This window comes from Cynoglossus semilaevis, chromosome 19, assembly GCF_000523025.1.
Source record: "Cynoglossus semilaevis isolate Cse_v1.0 chromosome 19, Cse_v1.0, whole genome shotgun sequence".
In the NCBI taxonomy this organism is placed as follows: Eukaryota; Metazoa; Chordata; class Actinopteri; order Pleuronectiformes; family Cynoglossidae; genus Cynoglossus; species Cynoglossus semilaevis.
In genome coordinates, this window is record NC_024325.1 from 7,982,570 (window position 1) to 8,002,037 (window position 19,468).

Consider the following 19,468-nt stretch of genomic DNA (forward strand, 5'->3'; position numbering starts at 1 on the left):
CGCCACCCCCTTGCGCTCTACGTGAGGACCCCCCCCCTTTACCCCCCCCCCCCCCCCGTCACACACACGCATACATACACAGAACCAGCTTCCTCCAGCCATCTGTTATACCAGAACACACAAAACCTTAAAGTTGTTTTACCTTCTCCTTTAAGAAATAAAGTCCACCAACGTAACTGTAATCAAACTCCTCAATTGTAACTTTTTTTAAACTCTCTTTCTCTCTCTTTTCTCCCATGATAATCGCTGCTGTGACCCTGCAGTTATCACTGTGAGTATGTCATGTTGTTGCACACATACTGTATATCATCATGTTTACTGACTCACAACCATACGCCACACTTCGATTCACACTGAGGCGGCAGATGAACTTGAAAGTTGAGACAGAAATTTGATCCATTTTATGATGCAGCAGCAGCAGCAGGGAGAGTCAGACACCAGTCCTTTGTGCATGTGTACACGAGTGTATCTGTCTGTGTTTGAATGATGGCAAACATACAGTACTTGACCATGCAGTATATGTTTAATGTTTTCACAACTTATTTACAGCTTTGCTCTTCTTTTCTCTGCAGAATGAGTATATGAAAGACAACTTCCTGATCAAGATTGAGACATGGCACAAACCTGACTTGGGACACCTCGAAAATGTAATTATGACACTAATTAAATCCAATTAACATACCTCAGGTTACCCTTACACTTGTATATTGCATAAATACCAGTAAAACTTACTAATAGTCAGTCAGCACTGGCTTTGTTGACCTTTAATCTGCCCTCAGACACTTGGTTGTATCTACTAAAGCTGTGCTCTGTGCTTCTGCTCCAGGTTCATGGTCTGGACGCAGAAACTTGGAAAAAGGTGGATGTTGTTTATATTGATATAGCAGACAGACACCAAGTGGAGCCCAAGGTGAAGTTCCTTCTGAGAAAAAAATGTTAAAGTCCATGAACAGAAACACTATAATCCATTATCATCATCTGCACAGGACTATAAGCCAGAAGAAGACCCGTGCAGGTTCAAGTCAGTGAAGACAGGCCGAGGTCCTTTAGGACCAGACTGGAAGGTGCAGTACTGCAAAACAGATCTCTTAATACGAGGGTGGATATTAATACTTCAGTACTTTTTATACCCATATAGTACAGATGTATTAATTATTCATTAGTAAATGCAAGAACAAAAACACAGACCAGACAGCTTTTTATATGTGAGTCCATGTGGGCGGAATAAAATAATACAGTTCAGTATTCTTCGTGTTCTGCCAGGATTTTACTTATACCTATTTACTCTTACTCATATATATATAACTTTTGTTTACATATCAATGTGTGTGTCAACGTGCACTTGCAGAAGGAGCTTCCTAACAAGAAAGACTGCCCACACATGTGTGCCTACAAACTGGTCACTGTCAAATTCAAGTGGTGGGGGCTGCAAAACAAAGTGGAAAACTTCATTCAAAAGGTTTGTTTCCAGGTGGAGGAGGATGTTTCCTATGGTGTGGTGTATTTGTCCTGCAGGAAATGTTTGTGCTGACCTCATCCTGTCACATGTTTAGCCTGGACTACACTGCCGTAGTTTGTTTGCTTGGATTAACATTGTATTGAGTACTTCAAGCTGTGTTGTGTTTATAACTCAGTTTGATCTCCTTTCTTAATTGTTTTGCATTTGTTCCTTTTCATCCTCAGCAAGAGAAGCGTTTGTTCACTAACTTCCACCGTCAGTTGTTCTGCTGGATCGACAAGTGGATTGAGTTGAACATGGATGATATTCGTCGCATGGAGGACGAGACGCGCAAAGAGCTGGATGAGGTAATGGGGTCAGATCCCCAAAGGTCATCAAAGACATCAAAGATTGTCGTCGTGGCATTTCTGCAAATATGATTTGTCTGTTTGTCAGATGAGAGTGAAGGACCCTGTGAAAGGAATGGTGGCTTTAGAAGACTGAGGCTGTATCAGACCGTGAATGCTGCTGCTCATCAGGTGGGATGATCATCTCTGTTGTGACCTGACAGCTAGGTGGAGCACTAGCATAACTTTTGTTGTTGTACAACTGATTCATTCATAGTGTTTTTGTCTGTGAAAATGTTTAAACATAATTTTGTGTGACACCAAGTGTAAGATGTAAGATGTGTAAGATTGGCCAGGGGATTAAAATAGTTCAATATTTTAGCTAATTGTTAGCTGCTGTAACATTTCTCCTGTTGAAAACTGAAGTACATATGACAGTAGCTGACCGCTCTCATCTTTCTGTCTTTTTTATACCAGAGTAACCAGACACCAGCAGGTTCACATCTTCCTTCTGTTCCCCCTGATGCGGCACCTGACCAGCTGATGCTAACTCTGGTCTGGATCAGACAACAGCCTGGTTTTTTGGGGACCTGGGTCCAACAAATACCTAGTTTTTTGAGCCAACCTTCATTCCATTCCAGCTCCCTTCAATTCCATTTGCCCTTATTGGTTTTCCCATGGGTGTCACCATCTACCTGTAGTAACTGCTCTGAGGCCTCCACTAGCAACACAGTAGTCAGTCCACTCTGTTCTTAACTGCAGAGCAGAGTGACATTATTTGTTTGTCAATTCAAGATATCCCAACATGTATATACTGGGGAGCAGAAGCATTGTACCACAACTATAAATATATATATAAATAAATAAATAGATAAGCAGGGTTTTTAAATTTTATTTTCTTCAGAATGTCTGTGATTTAGTTGTGATCGGGGGGGGGGGGGGTAGATCTAGAACTACAAGAAAGGTAGTTCTGTCTTAGACTAATTCTCCCGAGGACTTCCTGGCCTGGATGAGTGAGAACATTCCCAGCATTCTACTTGGTGTTGCGTTTGATTCTGTGACTTGTTTTTTTTTCTCTTCATCATTGTTCTGGATTTGTCATGTATAAGTTTTGTTGTTAAAATCCATTTGCGAAATTTGAAAATGCCCTGTGAGCTCCTGCCGATGTGTGATGTAAAATCTGACTCCTTCTCTCACAGTTTTATTCGCCCCTTATTTGTCGCTGACGTCATGGTTTGTGTGTGTGTGTGTGTGTGTGTATTTTGCTGAACCTTCTATGCTTTGGTTTTTTTTCTTGTTTTCCAGGATCCAATATGTTAAAATACAGTAACTGTCAGAATATTATCTCAATGAAGCACACACACACACGCACACACACAGAGTTGAGGGAAATTAGCTATAGCCTACAAATATGATGACATAGAACATTCATACATCTTACTGTAGGACGGTCCCTTGTTTATTTAGGTCTGACACCTGGCAGTTTTCTTCCTTGTTTACTTTTCCAACCCCTAAAATTAAACACATCTTTCTCCCTGTCACTCATCCCATCATTTCTGCCGTGGATAAAAAGGTTTTATCCAGTACAAGCAATAACTACCATCAGACATGATTCTCTGTTTTTATCGCCACAGATCTACGTTTTGTGCTGCCGTTCACTCAGAAAGTGAGTGAGTTTTGGGTCATTGTATTTACCAGGTGTTGATTTGATTGTGTCCGTCTTTAGTTGCAGTGGGGGTTTTTTCTCCTGCTGGAACCTGGAGTCTGTTGTTTGTGATAGTGTGGTGTTGTGGTATATGCATGGGTGTACGTGAGTGAGGTACAATGGTGTGTTTCTGAAGACTAATGCTGGAGTTGGAGGGGGATGTAGTCGCGAGGCTCAGCCTTCCTACTTCTCACTGATGTCTGTTTGGCATTTCTATTTTCCTTTTCACCCATTCTTCACATTTCATATTCGGCACTCATTGTTAACAGTGTGGGAACTTAAAGAGGTCACGGAGTGGTGTGGAATAAAAAGCTAGTATAGAGCTAAAAGGAAGCACACTTAAAAGTTTGATTCTTTACATCGCGTGTGTAAAATGCATTGATCAAGAGTCGAATCAAATAAATATTTATCAATTCCTGTGACAAAGTTTACACACAACGAAGCTGTATGTTCATCAGTAGTTGCCTAGATTAAGCAGAGATGTAAAATTCTAGATTCCTCTTTTCAAACATTCCCCCCTGCAGGGGGTGCTGCAAAAACCGGTACTGGAACAAGTGTTTCCATCATTATGTACAGTAACTACAACAAAGAATTGCAAAAAAATGCGGTAATAAGATAATCCTGCCAACCAATCTTAGTTTGGCTTCTTTGGGTCTGAATGGCATTCCTACATTCTTTGTCACATTACTGCCACCTACTGGATTTCTATTATACTGTTATTTTGTTTTAGAGAAACATTAGGGAATCTTCTAAAATCAAAGGAAATCTAGAAAATGAAGACAAAGGGCAGCATCCATGAAGATCTGAAAGAGACTGATCTTATGTGAAGTTGTGTTTGGTTTATTTTTTAAATTACAGAATATAATACCTTAAAGTTACTTTTGAAAATGTTGCCAGGCTTGGTTGGTGATTATATAATCAGAACAGTTTAGACTTGTAGACTGTTGGTGGCGCAGACCGTTTTTGTTTGTTTGTTTGTTGTTGTTGTTGATGATTTTTTTTTTGCCATGTTCTGACACCTCATCATGGTTTCGTCCATATCGTAGCCTCTTTAAAGTAACAACACTGGCCACAGATGGTTTCATCTTTCTCTGTGTCCTTTGTCTGTCTATACTCAGTGACGGGGCTACCAACCGAATCATGGAGATTTGTGGATGTACTGTAATGTACTGACTTTGTAAATAGCAAATAAATTACTGTAGATGAACACATAAATAAAGATAGAAATATAAATATATATATATATATAGACCAGACCTGTCCTGCCAAACCTAAAACACAACCCCTTGGCACTTAAATCACCCCATTCCTTTGGAGAATTTTCAGGATAACAAAGACCACAGTGACCAAATGGCACCTCACCCTGAGGTGTGAGGGCGTGTAGAGTGATAGTTGTAGTGATGATAACACATCTGAAGAGGTTTGTCAGCTATAGACATCATAACGTACCCCATACTACATACGCTTTTTGGGATGATCCCAGCAAAACATTTGAGATCTGGAATTTACTGACAGGAAAATATAAAAAAAAGAGAAAGAAACCCTGTTCATTTCCTCCTCTTCATCTCATTCTTTCCTCACAGGGACCACGTCCTGTAACCGGGAAAGTGTATAGATATATATTTTTGTTTGAAATGTTGTTGTATCTCTGTGGTCAGTCTCTGAACTACTCTCGCCTCCATTGTTGAAAAGGAACACACTCTACAAAGGCAGCTTGGATCGGTTCATTGATCCACTCTGATCAGCAGATCAAATTATGCCAGATTTTGCCCTCTGCTGGTGACTGAAGAAATCCCATTCAGAGGCATTTTAAGAACAAATCAAATGTATTGCATTGCAGCATTATCAGAATCTGAGAGAACGTGGTTTAACAGAGACAATCTCACGGATAACCGTCGTTGGATTCATCCATTCATAACCAGAGAATGAAAGCAGCTGTCTCCACTGTTCAAAACTGTTTTTCAACTCCTACATACTCTCTCTCTCTTTCTCTCTCTCTCTTTGTCTCTGCCTCTAACTCTCTCACCCCTGTTGCCCTGTCTCCCGTTATTCCTTAATTTATTGTGAATTTGTGCCTTTTTGTCATCTTATCTTCCAATAACATTACTGTACATTGGAGATGTAAGAAATTAATTAAAAAATGCAGACTAACTGTACATCATCTTTAGAGTGTTTTTTTTCTTCTGTATGCATCACTGCTCTGCTGTCACTGCAAGTACAACAGTGACATAATAAGAACACAAAGTGTAAGGAAATGAAAATGAACGTTTTCAAAAAAGCATTAGGAAACTATTGGAACAAATATGTAATGAACAAAAATACAAGATGCAGTATGCAACCCCTTAATTCCCCTGCAGGTGGTGCTACATATGCTAATTGTAAATGCTTCAGCTAATGTATGTATTATGTATGTAACTCCAAAGCCACAGATGTTTCCATCATTAAATCTAGAGTCTCTTTCAAATCATTTTACAATCATGTTTCAAAACGTTTCTTTTGAAATCAACTATTTGTAATTAGTCTTCTCAGAGAAGTAAAGGAGTTGAGAACCTATTCATTTTTTAAAATAACCATAGATATAACTAATTGCCATCACCATTGGATTTTCTTCACTAAAAACTAATAACCCATCTGACAGTGCACATTTACAACACTTTCAATCTCTGTTGATATTTGTGTGGTGTACTACAGTGGTGCGCAGTAATACACGTCCACATTCCATACTATTACAAAACTGAAGGATTACACAGGAACATACGAGTAGAGCTTAAAGTATAAAATAAAATCCATGCGTCACGGTGACATTTACTAAACAGACATGTTCATTCATGAATAAGATACCGTAATACCTTTCTCGCTGGGTTGTTGGCCAACCTGGGATAATAGCTTGATCCGATGTTCCGCTTTAAGTCTCGAGCAGGTTGTGTGTGGGACCCTGTATCCAGAAGAGGAACAGCTGAAAACAAGAAAACCAAACGTCAAACAACGGGAACCATCGTAGGAAAACAGACCCAGACTCTGGACTCCCCTCCAGAGAGGTTTGTCATCTGTGCGCACGGAGTCTGTGGATTTTACCAAACACCACAGGAGAAACATAAAGATCAAGGTATTGAACTGTTGTCTATTTACATATATGTTTAAGTCAATTAGAAAAAAGAAATGCTCAAAGAAGTCAAAAACATCAGTTAGAGCTAAGCTTACACTAAGTTAGCCTAATTTAGGAATCAGTCTCAACTTTAGGTATTTTACCCGCTCTGAAATATGTAATATGTTTGAGCTAACCATAAACTAGAGCTAATTAAACTTTAGTTTAAAGTTATTGAGCCGATTTCAATGAAGGTATGCGTTTAGCCCTCACTTCTTACATTCTGACGTTCATTTGAGTCTGACAAAGCTTTGCTATCGTTCAAGAACATCAAGTTATATCTTTAACACTGGGTGTTTGAGTGGCCTCCACATAGTTGTATTTTGTAAGGCTGCCCCCAAGTGGCTAGAAATCATTTGATTCAATTTTTGTATTGTTTAATGTCACTGATTTCTTGTTATAATGCATATTTATGCAGCGTTTTCACCAATTTACGACAAAGAATCTGTGCCAAATTTAGAATAAAGAAATACAAGATTAAACATATAAAATTATGAGTATGAAACATGCAGTACATTTACGAGACAAAAACTTTCAGCACCTTCAAAGGCTTTGAAATGTAGAGAGGGGTGAGGAGATATAGAGTGAAAAAGGGAGTTAAAAAGCGAGAAAACGCTAGCAGTGCTGTTAGCAGAGCATTTTTACCATTCTACACTGGGAAGAAGAGAACGATAAAGGGAAAAAAGAGAGAGAACTTTAATGAGCAATTAATTAGACTGACATTATTACAGTCTGATTTAATTTTTTTTTCAGGCCCTCTGGCTTAATTAAGCCCTTTCTCTGTGTCACCCACTGCCTGAATGTTCAAGTTGTTTTCAGTGAAATTCTGTGTTCACAGGGGAGAAAATGAGCGCTGGGAAGCTGAAGAGTGGTGGCACAAAGTGCAGGTAAGATTATTGTTCATTTTCTTTTCTTTTTTTTATTTCAAGCAGCTTGTGATGAAATTCACGGTTACATAAAAGTTCAGGCACACAGTAGCAACAAATTTCAAGCCCTTAAAAAATCTCTTTTATTGGAAGGTTCATATTCATTTGAACCTTTTTCATGCCTGTCATTGACCGGGAGACAAAACAATGTGCCATTCATTATTTCCCACTGCTCAGACCTCTGACTTTTATCCACTTAACACTTTGTTAAAGAATGCTTAATTCTCTTCATGTGACACTGTTACCACGAGTGATGGAGAGAAATGAGGCCACAGATTTCTTTCCCATATATTTTTTAGATTTTTTTTCATTAGACTAATATAATTCCAAGTATTTGGCTGAATATTTACAGGGGAGGAATAGAGACAGATTTTTCTTCATATTTTTAAAATGTGTACTTTTATAAGTGGGTATAGAAATATCTATGTTACACCCACCACTTCTGTGTTAACCCTGTTGGTTGGACCACATTTCATCTAAATAAGGAAAGGCTGGATCCAGGCCAACCATATAACTAATGCTATTGTGCGCTGATTGTCCCACAACACTACCCCCCATCGAATCCACTCATTAAGTGCACTCAGCTGATGGAAAAAAACACGGTTTCAGTAAACCTCTTAGAGGTCCCAACGGTTGCTCAACTATTTCAACATCACTCACAAAGATGGAAGATCGGCCTCTAAAGCCCTCAAAGCCTCAAAGACAAACTTTCACATGCCAGCGATTATAGTCCAAACAGGAATTGCCCACATTCCCAAGTCTGCTGCCGTGCTGTACTTCATCGCTGCAAGGACACTCAGGACTCGGCCAGAGAGGAGACAACATCAACAGAGATTACTCTGGACCCAGAGCTTCGCATCGTGGTCAGTGTGGACAAGTCAACAAGAGAAAAAATCTGAGGGACCAAAAAAGAAAGAAACATTTTCATCTTTCAAATGGTCTGAGTAGAGTGAAGGTGAGCCATGCCTGCAGAAGAGACAGGAGAGTCCTGAGGAGCGATCAAACCAAACGGTATCCTGTCAGCAGGTTTCTCCTCTTTTTTCCGCATATAAATAATTTTTATACGTTCATCTCGTCAGACCTGCACAAAGAGTTTTGGCAGGAAGAGGAACTATTTTTTTAAAGCCTATCATGGACTCCTTGATAGGAAGTCCTCGTAGGCGCTCAGACAGTCTGAGCAGCACAACATCACAGGGCTCCAAGTCCAAGATGCAGCTTCGACAGCGTTTGTTCCAACTGCTGAGCCGCATAGAGGACATGAGTTCAGAGGATGAAGCCAGCGAGGAAGTGTCTCGCTCCCTGGATGATGCTTTTCAGCTCTGCGGATGCTTGATGCCCACAGATTCATTCAGGTTGACACACGTTTGACTGGAAGAGACTTTCACTGACATTGACAACATACATTTAGTTTATTCACCTGTTTATTTTCTATTGTTTATGTCATTTGCTACCAGACCAGGGTCTGTAAACTTAAAACACTGATTTTGAATGATTTTACCACCAAAAATATTGACCCAGAGCCACAAACCCTGCAGTGTTGACAATTTGTTTATGTTCGAACTACAGGCAATCATCCATTTCAACACACTGGCATACAGCACTCAATATGTCACAGTCACAGTGACCTGAGGTTAAAATTACAGATGTGACCTTCTCTTTAAGAAGACAGTGATATTACGTTGTTTTATTCTATTTTTTTATATTTATATTATAACGCAAGATGATATATTTTTATTTAATATCATCTTGCAGGGAGCCAATGCTAAGGCTAAAGAGCCAGATGTGCGTCAGTTGCCACAGGTTGCAGGCCAGATATATAACCATACATATATACATACAAATATAGTTACATGCCACTAAAAAGCAAAAGCGTTTTAATGTCTTAGAACTATGATTCATACCATGTCATGCTAAGTCATACTAAGTCATAAACCATCTACAGGCTGCACATGGTGACCTGGAATGTGGCCACAGCCGAACCTCCTGAAGATGTGACTTCTTTGCTGCAACTTGATGTGCAGCCACCCACAGATCTCTTTGTTATTGGGTGAGCCACCAAAACCAAAGACGTGGAATTTAATTTCTATAGTGATCAGTGGTTGGAGACCTGACTTTATCAGTGTCTTAATCGGTGCTGTTGCTTGTCAGTCTGCAGGAAGTGAATTCCACACCCATCAGATTTATCTCAGACTTGTTGGTGGAGGACTCCTGGAGTCACACGTTCATGGATACACTGGCACCGAGAGGATTCATCAAGGTGAGACACGTGACAGAGGCAGAAGAACAGACTGGAAACAGGAGGGAATGCTGCTGCTCACTGTCTATTGCTCTGTTTTTAGGTCACATCAATGAGGATGCAGGGTTTGCTGCTGCTTGTTTTTGCCAAACAGCATCATCTGCCCTATATCAGACACATCCAGACCACCTACACCCGCACTGGGATCTTTGGCTACTGGGTAGGAAACTCTCAGTGAAATTACTGGTCAGCCGACGACAACATAGTTAAAGCCTGTAACCCAGGAATCCAGCCAGCATCAGTTGCTGCAGTAACTGAAGAGGTTATGAAAGGCCCATTGTGTTTGATTAGTAGGACATCAACAGCTTTGGTTGAATACAATTACAAAGAAAGAACAGTGAGTGGAGTAATTGATGCACTGAGACAGAAAATTTACCAAGGAATCCAAGTGAAACAATAACGAAAAATACTACATGTTCTACAGCAAATACTACTGCTTGTTCCCTCTTCACCTGTGTTAGGGTAACAAAGGAGGAGTGTCTGTACGTTTTACCTTCTACGGCCACACGGTGTGCTTCCTCAACTGCCACCTAGCAGCTCACATGAACTACGCCCTGCAGCGTGTCGATGAGTTTGAGCACATACTGGAGACACAGGAATTTGACAATGCTGATACTGCACATGTGCTTGACCACAAGTAAGTACCCCACACACAAACATGCTAACATTAGCACTTGACTCATTTGCACAACTATCAACAGCAGTGGTTCCCATGGTACACATGCTGCTGGTAGTTTGGCTATCATTTTTACAGGTATAAATGATCTTGTTTGTATGCTGTCATGAGCTGAGAAGTATTTTAATGTGGGTCAAACTGTTGCGCTCACGGAGATCCAAGTTTTGCTAAAAGTCTCTCCTCTCCCAAAAATCAGAGCCGTGTTCTGCTTTGGTGACCTGAACTTTCGCATTGCTGACCATGGCCTGCACTTCCTTCGCTCATCTATCAACAGTGGACGGCTCAATTTGCTGTGGACCAAAGACCAGGTGAGAGACCGTAAATGATGACACATCTGTTTATTGTGTAAATTGCAGTGATTGACACACTGCATAGTCATGGGTTTGGCTACATTTTTGCCTATTTTCTATTTAAAACCTCCTCGCGGGGCTACTACTCATACACGCCACTGTATCATATTTTAGCTAACCATGATGAAGAAGAACGAACCATTCCTGCAAGAATTTGAGGAAGGGCCGTTGAACTTTAAACCCACCTACAAGTTTGACCGAAACTCTGACACCTATGACACCAGGTATTGTTTAGTTCAAACATATTCAGTACCAGTGTGGACAACTCTGGTACTTGAAACATGGACTCATACTTCAACTAAGCTTTATTGTATATTTTAATTCTATACAGCTCTCCTAAGACATGGTTTGGATTTAAGTAAGAGTCTCCTTTATTGTGTTGCATGTCCCACCACCCTCTGTAGCCTCATCACAGCACTTTCTGTTGCTTTTTTGTCCTTTGTCTTCATTGCTTAAAAATACAACCCCACCCCAGTCATAGCAGAAAACCAAAGCGACCATGGATTTAAATGGCCACAGTTTTCTCTCTGGTCTCCCTGCACTCTCCTGACACCAGCACCATGTATGTGTCTCTCTCAGAAAGAGTGCTGTGGCGCTGCCTCTAACCATGTACAGACCCCGACCCCTGCAGCGCTGTAGCACAACCCTCTTCTTCCTCCTCACCTCCCTCACCTGGGGGCTGCTCTCTGTCTGGTTGGGGGCCTGGTACAGGGAGTTAAACCCACCAAGGTGGGTGTCTCCATAGAAACGCCCTTTCTTCATTGATCATACATCGTATAACAACTCAATTAACTGGAGACACGGGGCTATATAGTAAAACTAGCAATCAAAATACATTTCAGCCTGGAACACCTTCATCATCAACCCAACACACCACTAGCACCTGCAAGATGTATTTGTTGCCTGTTGTGTGACTGTTTAAGCCAGAGGCTGTTATGTATTCCTGACATTTCTGTTGTTTATGTTGGTTTTGGTATGTGTACTTTGACTTACAGTACATTTCAACTTCTTGTGTTCTGTAGAGACATGGTGAATTAGATCATGACATGTGATGCACTGTATGCCTGTGATGTCAACACTTTGCATTTAACAGTGGCAAGAAGAGGAAACCAGCTTGGACAGATCGCATCCTGTGGCGCATCAAACCCAAAACCCTGTCATCAGAGGATGATGAGAAAACATCTGTTTGTACTGATGATGAACAAGATGAGTATCCACTAGTGATCACCCAGGATAAGTACAACAGCGACATGAGCTATGGTGTCAGTGACCACAAACCTGTCACTGCGACATTTACTCTGGAGGTAAGGCCTTTCAGGTATTTCTCCCTAACCGTTAGCTCTTCATGTTTATTTTTGGCCAAAGCTCAAACTTGTGTCCCCCAGCTGAGGAAATACTTTGACACACCTTTGGTGCACATCTCACCCATTGGTGTGTGGAGCGCTGACCAGGATGCCCTTCTCAACTACACGGTGCAGGAGGACTTCATGTCCTCCACATGGGACTGGATTGGCTTGTACAAGGTACAAGACAGGCACGTACAGGTTCACAATCAAAGGTGTAATAAATGAGAAGTCATCATGTGGCTGCTTTCCTGCAGGTGGGATTTAAAAATGCTTCTGATTATGAAACATTTGTATGGGTGAGGGAGAAGGAACTCCCAGAGACCAATGAAGTCATTGAGGTAATTTCATAATTTTGCTGTATTTTGCAAGATAACACAGTAAAGGGAATTAAAGGCAGGGTTTTTTTTTATTTTTTTGATTGCAGATATCTGTGGATAAGGATGAGATCCCGCTGATAAGTGGACAGTATGTTTTGGGTTACTTTAGTACAAACATGCAAAGCATTATAGGACTTAGTGCTAACTTCCAGGTGAGTAACTGTTGATTCTTAGATTAGAAGTACTTTATCTGATTTTAAGCATGCCTAATAAAGTATAAAAGTACATTTGATATTTTGTAGAAATTGTTTTGTTTTTTTTTCTACTTTGTTTTTTCTTGCAGATCTTGGAATCGAAGCGTGCTGTTATGGAAGGTCTTATTCCAGAGACAATTAATGGCCTGAACAAATAAGACATTTCCTGCAGTGCCACATCGCATTTGTCTTTGTGGAAGAGTTAAACAACACTGAGTCCGGTCTAATTTTGCGATTAAATATACATCTTCACCTGCTCAATAAGCTAAATTTTGTGACACATAACCTGAAAAATGTGATTTGTTTTTTTCCAACTAATTGCTGTAAGTCTTAAGCCTTATACCTGTTATAAATAAAATATCCAACTATTCTATTACTGTAAAGTATGTGATTTAAAATTTTTGCTTTTATAAATATTGCAGAAGGTCCTGATATTACATCAATTGTAGTAATCAAAGCGAAGTGGTAATCATATAAGATTAAACATACAGTAAACGTAAACATGGTATTCTTGATATGAAATAAAATGGACTGTAGGTGAAATTTCTGAGTATATGTCGTTTTTATTAAAAAAATAATTAATTATCTTTCTTAACATCATTTTTCGAGAAATTTCTGAGTATATTAATGATAATTATTAATTATCTTTCTTAACATCATTTTTTCCAGAGTAAACGACCTTACTGTTTATCAAACAAATTATTGAAAAAGACCTCATAAAATAAATTATTAAATGCAGCGTTGGATATTTGTAATGGTAATAATAAAAATAATAAGATTAATATATTAAGTTCATTGATGTGAAATGTTATTAGTATTTGTTACAGAGAAGAAAAGTTATTATATTAAAAAAAGAGTTGGTACCATTGAAAATATATACAAGAAGAAAAACAGAAAAAAAAACAGTTAAAAAGAAGAGGTAAAAACAACTAATAAATAAAACAACAAATAGTTTATAAGCAGCGCGTCTGCACCGGAAACCAGGTTTGTTCCGCGCATGCGAAACAGTGACTTCCTGTTTCTGAAGCTGGAAAAAAAGCTGTGTTGCCTTCACGTACCAGATCTAAGTTCGAAATATTTACCTTATACAAGAGTTACGATGAAAATGACCACCAGGATACTAGGATTAAAATAAAAATATCAAAAACATCATAAAACTTGCATTCCATATATTGTTCAAATCACTTTGTGTTAATATTAGCAAACACAGGTTAAGCTTCAGCAAAGATATATTCCTATTTTAACTTAAAACGTAAATACACACGTGTTGTCTCCCGGAAGATATTTGTTTTTACTAAAAAAGACAATGTTATTCCATGTTGTCTTCGTTTGCGTTTTTATAAAATTTTAGTGATAAAAAATTGCCACTTGTATTTAAAAAATACAGGGATACTGTTTCTACCTGATGTGATGAGTATCGGCGGTATCAACTTGCGCTCTCCACTCCCACAATTCCTTGCGAGTGTCCGTCAACAAACTTCAGCCCTACGTCTCCCGGTAAATACACGTGGGGAGTTCTAGTACGCTGCTACTACACCGAAGGTAAAGCTTTATTTAAAACACTGCGTGTACTACTGTCATACTGTCAGACTACTGTCTCATAACACTGAAAACGATGGTGTAAAGAAAGCCTAAAATTATAAAATTCCGGAGCCGTAACTAAAGGGAATCATGTTTGAAATATGACAGGTAGCATAATGCTAGTGGAATTAGCCTGCATTGACTTGAGTGATCAAGTATCTGTAACGTTGGTCAATTTGCCCGAATGGTTTTTTAATAATTACACAGTGCAGTTTTGTTTTTCAATTTAACGCTTAATTATTTTAAGTCTGTGGCTTTAGCTTTTACGTATGGTTCGTGGTGAATCTAGGTAGTGTAAGTAAATGTTTAACATTTTCGCACATAAATGCTAATGAATAACACATTAATTGGCACATTCATTAATCGAAGTAATTGTCTTAATTTCATTCTTTCTACTTTCTAACGCCAAACAGAGGATGGCGAGTGAGGACGTGGAGCGACTTCTCATCCAGTTTCAGAATGAGGAAGGCGAAGTTCTTGGTTCGCCGTTTGATGTGCCTCTGGACATTACTCCAGATAAACTACAGCTGGTCTGTAATGCACTGCTGCAGAAGGTAAGCTGTGAAGGTCACACCTGCTGGATAATTGAACAATTCCAATGTACTAAAATGATACAAACGTTCTATTTGTCACTGTCCTCCAGTGTGTCCACAAAACCAACAAACAGACTGAATGTCAACTTGATAATCAAAATTTAGACGAAAAGTCAAAAGCATGTGTGGCTAATGGTTGCTTTTGTTCTGCAATTAATGGTAGGATTAATTAACATGAATTTCATCATTTTGTCTTTATCTTCCCACAGGATGAACCGGTACCATTGGCATTTTTTGTGCGTGGAGAGGCTGAGGTGGTGTCCAATCTGGGCTCCTGTGTTAAAACTCTTGCTGTAGAGACAGAGCAAGTCCTGCCAGTTGTTTACCAGCCTCAGGCCGTGTTTAGGGTCAGAGCGGTAGCCCGCTGCACCAGCACTCTGCAGGGACACACGGAAGCTGTCATCTCCACTGCATTCAGCCCCACTGGCAAGTGAGTGTCACTGATGGAGAACAATTTGTCATTTGTGACAAGTTAACATGTTCTTAAATATGGTATTCATCCATGTTGTAGATATCTGGCCAGTGGGTCAGGTGATACCACAGTGCGTTTTTGGGATTTGACAACTGAGACGCCTCATCACACAGCCAGAGGTGAAGTTCTTCTTTGTTTGTCACGACCTTATCTGCTGTAAAGCTGCAAAAGTCTAAGAGTCAAAGGCGACTTCAATTTTTATTTCCATTTCAAGGTCACACACACTGGGTTCTCAGCATTGCCTGGTCCCCAGATGGCAAGAAGCTGGCGTCTGGGTGCAAGAACAGTCAAGTAAGACCAAAACAAACTTTATATATATAACTTTATATATATATATATGGATATCTACAGTTATAATGAATGATGTTTTCTATTGTTTTGTTAAACAGATTTTTCTTTGGGATCCAGTGACGGGTGCACAGATAGGGAAGACTTTGACAGGACACTCTAAGTGGATCACATGGCTGTGCTGGGAACCTCTTCATCTGTGAGTCAGAACCTACTCTTTTTTTGTATTGTTGTGATAACCTAAACTACAACTAAAAATGAGAACTCAAGAAAAAAGTGAACGAGTTGAATTAAGTGCATGATTTAAACATGTTTAATTTCAAACCAAAAAAATTGATTCCATTGAGACGTTTTATGTGTTTTTGTGCTCATTGTTGTGGATTATTAGATCATTTACTCTGCTGGAAGGTTTCCTAAAAAATAAAAATAAAATAAAATATAAAAAATATTTTAATTTAAAAAACAACCTCGGTCTTCAACCCCTAATCAAAACAAACAAACGGGTCACTCGGTAACTCGATGGTATGAATGGATAATGCAGCTACGCTTTAGCTGCAACTCAAGACTATTGAACCCGCCATTACTGAGTCAAGCTACAGGTGGCGTCGAGTCACGTCAGCAACGTCACCAGTCTGACAGATGAGGTGAGTGTGTATGTACTCTTAATCTCAAAGTGGTGATGGGATCAAACACATTGGTGCCTAATATAACAGCTGTATAGTAGCAGACACACTTGATTATGAAAAAGTAATAAAGATAATATAATTCAAAGGATGTGTAAACATTTAGATTGCGATGATATTAATATCATATTTTGCCAAGACTGTATTTAACGTGAAAGTAATCTAAATTTGTCTTCTATATTAATAAATCTGTAATTAATTTTTTCTCGGAACTCGGTTATTAAACTGCTATGACTTTTACCTTCTACTGATTAATAATTTTAACAAGATGGTTTTGAATGTGATTTGCAGCTTCCGGTATCAACTCATTCCTTTTGCTTCCAGAAACCCAGAGTGTCGCTTCCTGGCCAGTAGCTCCAAAGACGGATCAGTTCGTATCTGGGACACAGTGCTGGGTCGCTGTGAGAAGATTCTGACCGGACACACACAGTCGGTCACATGTGTGAAGTGGGGAGGGGATGGGCTTCTGTACACGTCTTCTCAGGACAGAACAGTTAAAGTGTGGAGAGCAAAAGATGTAAGTGTGTGTGAGGCTGTGAATGACATTTTTAGACAGAAGGTAAATGTCAAAGTCTGGATTGTTTTTAATTTAATTGTATGTCTTTGGAATTAGGGTGTGCAGTGCAGAACGCTGCATGGTCATGCTCACTGGGTGAACACACTGGCCCTCAGTACAGACTATGTCCTGCGGACCGGTGCTTTTGAACCCGCGACTGCCACAGTAAACCCACAGGACCTCTCTGGATCATGTAAGCCGTTTCTGTCTTTATTGGTGCAAATGTCACTTTAACTTATCTTGTGAATCTCAGACTGATGATCAGCTGACTTTTTGTTCTTTGCATGTGTATAACAAATATTTTTCTTCCACCAGTGGATGAGCTGAAGGAGAGAGCTTTGCAGAGATACAACAAAGTTAGAGTAAGTTCTTCTCTGTCACAAAGTTCTCAGTTTAATTCTCTGCATGCACATCTTTACTCACTGCTGTTGTGTTCCTGCAGGGCACGGCGCCTGAGCGCTTGGTGTCTGGCTCGGATGATTTCACTTTGTTCCTATGGAACCCTGCAGAGGAGAAGAAGCCTCTGGCCAGATTGACTGGCCACAGTGCTCTGGTCAATGAAGTGCTCTTCTCTCCAGACACCAGACTTCTCGCATCTGCTTCATTTGATAAATCAATCAAGATCTGGGATGGACGCACTGGAAAGTAAGAACACCTTACAGATGTCATTGATAAGCTGTATAATATGCAATTATGCATCTGTCCAGTAGGTGGCGCTTTGTGACATTTTTTTCCTTCTGCTGTAAAATCGTTTTTTCTGCCTACATGAAGGTACTTGATGTCTCTGCGTGGCCACGTGGGGTCTGTGTATCAGGTGGCCTGGTCAGCAGACAGCAGATTGCTGGTCAGTGGAAGCAGTGACAGCACATTGAAAGTTTGGGACATGAAAACCGGAAAGCTTAACATGGACCTACCAGGCCACGCCGATGAGGTGACAAACGGAAAAATGTCATGGCGCTCTGAATTTTGATGTGAATTTTTTTTTCTGACCGTTTCTCATGTCTTAAAAGACGATGTGAATTTTTTTTTTCTGACCGTTTCTCATGTCTGCAGGTTTATGCCGTAGACTGGAGTCCTGATGGTCAAAGAGTGGCCAGTGGTGGGAAAGATAAATGTCTCAGAATGTACGTAAAACTGCAGTGAACACTTTGTTTGTATTTTGCTAAATGTTAGTCCTTACTGTTCGTCTTGACGGTGGCCTCTAGAACACATCCAGAGTTTATTTTAAAAGCTGTTGTCCTCAACAATATTAATGAGGCTACAGTCTCTCATAATACACGTGACAGTTGTCAGTCAGCTGGTCAGTAGTAGGATATTGTTGGATAGTCGCAAGACATTGTTTTTGACAGCCCTACTTTGAATACAGTACTTTTAGAATTTTTCCAACTCTGACACTTGTTGTGATGTTGTGCATACACAGATGGTGAAGATAACCACAACTGAGGCCAGGATACATGTCTTTTTCTGTTAAGAAAAAAAATCACCGACAGCTGGAGCAAAAGGAGACGAGACGGAACCTAATCCTCTTGTTTGGCTTCAATGTGCTGTCTGTAAAAGTGACATTGTGTCAAGGAAATTCACTCTGCTCATGATGACGATGTCACGACTCTAAAGGTATTTCAGAAAGATGAGATATTTACGTCAGTACGAGACAGGCGCTAGACTGGCAAAATTGTCAGTATCAACGTCACGGCTCATCTTTGTAGTTATTCTATTCATGGTCTGATTTGTAGCTGACATTATTATATAGAGATAAAACAAGAAAACAAACTAGGAAAATATTTCAATAAGACTGTCTCTAAACCAAAAAAAAAAGTTTAACCTATTTCTAAGAACGACTTCAGTCGTCCCATCTGGGTCAACAGGTGGACTGAGACAACAGCCGGTGTGTCTGCTAATACCATTTTCTGTGTTGTTAATGCTGGCAAACACCGGCTCTGCTGCCTCTTTGTCAGCCTTTAATCTCCTCAGCTCCAGGATCAGCTCAGCCTGACACCACAGTGTATATATGTGAATGGATGGCTGTTTGTATGGTTTTTAACATAAATTCTTTATCAACATCTTTTTACTTAATGATAAAAATTCTATACATATACTATGATCTTGTACACAGATGACATCATGGAGGTGCATACAGTACATGATCACTAATAAACAATGTCTATCTTTGCTTAAAACATGTTTATTGACTTATACTTGGACCAATCACGGCATAGTTTCAATGTTTTTGCAAATCTGATCATGAAAGTTAAACTGTAATGTAACAGGAAGTAATCCAGTGGGTCTGAGCATCTTAGGTTTTTGAACGATCCGAACAATTTGTATTGGAGCATGATCAATAAGGCTAACGTGTGCTGTTCACCTAGTCATACTGAGCAGCAAAGGAATAAAGAGGTCTGTAGAGGTGTGCATCCGTGAATAAAAGATATAAAAAAAACAGAGACATCATGGACTCTCCTAGAGTTTGGCAACGATACATGAGTGCAAGGCCGTGT

The 19,468-nt window shown here is 39.7% G+C and overlaps 3 protein-coding genes and 1 long non-coding RNA gene across 5 annotated transcripts in view; 3 read left to right on the forward strand and 1 right to left on the reverse strand.

The window, feature by feature from the left end:
* Positions 1-3,916, forward strand: part of pitpnab (phosphatidylinositol transfer protein, alpha b) — a 10,144-nt gene extending 6,228 nt beyond the window's left edge. Inside the window, exons 5-12 of the mRNA XM_008332691.3 lie at positions 264-271; positions 573-647; positions 827-910; positions 987-1,064; positions 1,349-1,459; positions 1,684-1,806; positions 1,895-1,977; positions 2,263-3,916. Coding sequence (XP_008330913.1) covers positions 264-271; positions 573-647; positions 827-910; positions 987-1,064; positions 1,349-1,459; positions 1,684-1,806; positions 1,895-1,942 — 527 coding nt within the window. The 3' untranslated portion in view covers positions 1,943-1,977; positions 2,263-3,916. The remainder of the gene's footprint in view (positions 1-263; positions 272-572; positions 648-826; positions 911-986; positions 1,065-1,348; positions 1,460-1,683; positions 1,807-1,894; positions 1,978-2,262) is intronic.
* Positions 3,334-14,308, reverse strand: LOC103395108 (uncharacterized). Its single transcript, XR_003052834.1, has 2 exons — positions 14,203-14,308; positions 3,334-6,446 (listed from the first exon to the last, which is right to left on the reverse strand). It is a non-coding gene; the product is annotated as an uncharacterized LOC103395108 (long non-coding RNA).
* Positions 7,169-13,272, forward strand: inpp5kb (inositol polyphosphate-5-phosphatase Kb). Its single transcript, XM_025065439.1, has 12 exons — positions 7,169-8,913; positions 9,504-9,608; positions 9,710-9,818; positions 9,901-10,017; positions 10,319-10,494; positions 10,730-10,841; positions 10,998-11,107; positions 11,977-12,187; positions 12,269-12,406; positions 12,484-12,567; positions 12,654-12,758; positions 12,890-13,272. Exons 1-12 carry the CDS (start codon positions 8,693-8,695, stop codon positions 12,956-12,958), a joined length of 1,557 nt encoding a protein of 518 aa, XP_024921207.1. The 5' UTR covers positions 7,169-8,692; the 3' UTR covers positions 12,959-13,272.
* On the forward strand, positions 14,212-19,410 carry nle1 (notchless homolog 1 (Drosophila)). 2 transcript variants are annotated; one of them, XM_008332695.3, is made up of 13 exons: positions 14,212-14,342; positions 14,786-14,935; positions 15,184-15,404; positions 15,486-15,565; positions 15,661-15,737; positions 15,836-15,933; positions 16,742-16,934; positions 17,031-17,166; positions 17,289-17,335; positions 17,416-17,618; positions 17,745-17,904; positions 18,027-18,097; positions 18,394-19,410. In XM_008332695.3, the coding sequence occupies exons 2-13, from the start codon at positions 14,798-14,800 to the stop codon at positions 18,398-18,400; spliced, it is 1,431 nt and encodes a 476-aa protein (XP_008330917.1). In that variant the 5' UTR covers positions 14,212-14,342; positions 14,786-14,797; the 3' UTR covers positions 18,401-19,410. The 2 variants fall into 2 exon arrangements, with proteins under 2 accessions (XP_008330917.1, XP_008330916.1); XM_008332694.3 differs by having other exon boundaries at positions 14,217-14,342; positions 14,795-14,935; positions 18,394-18,621.
* Positions 19,411-19,468: the final 58 nt, after the last annotated feature.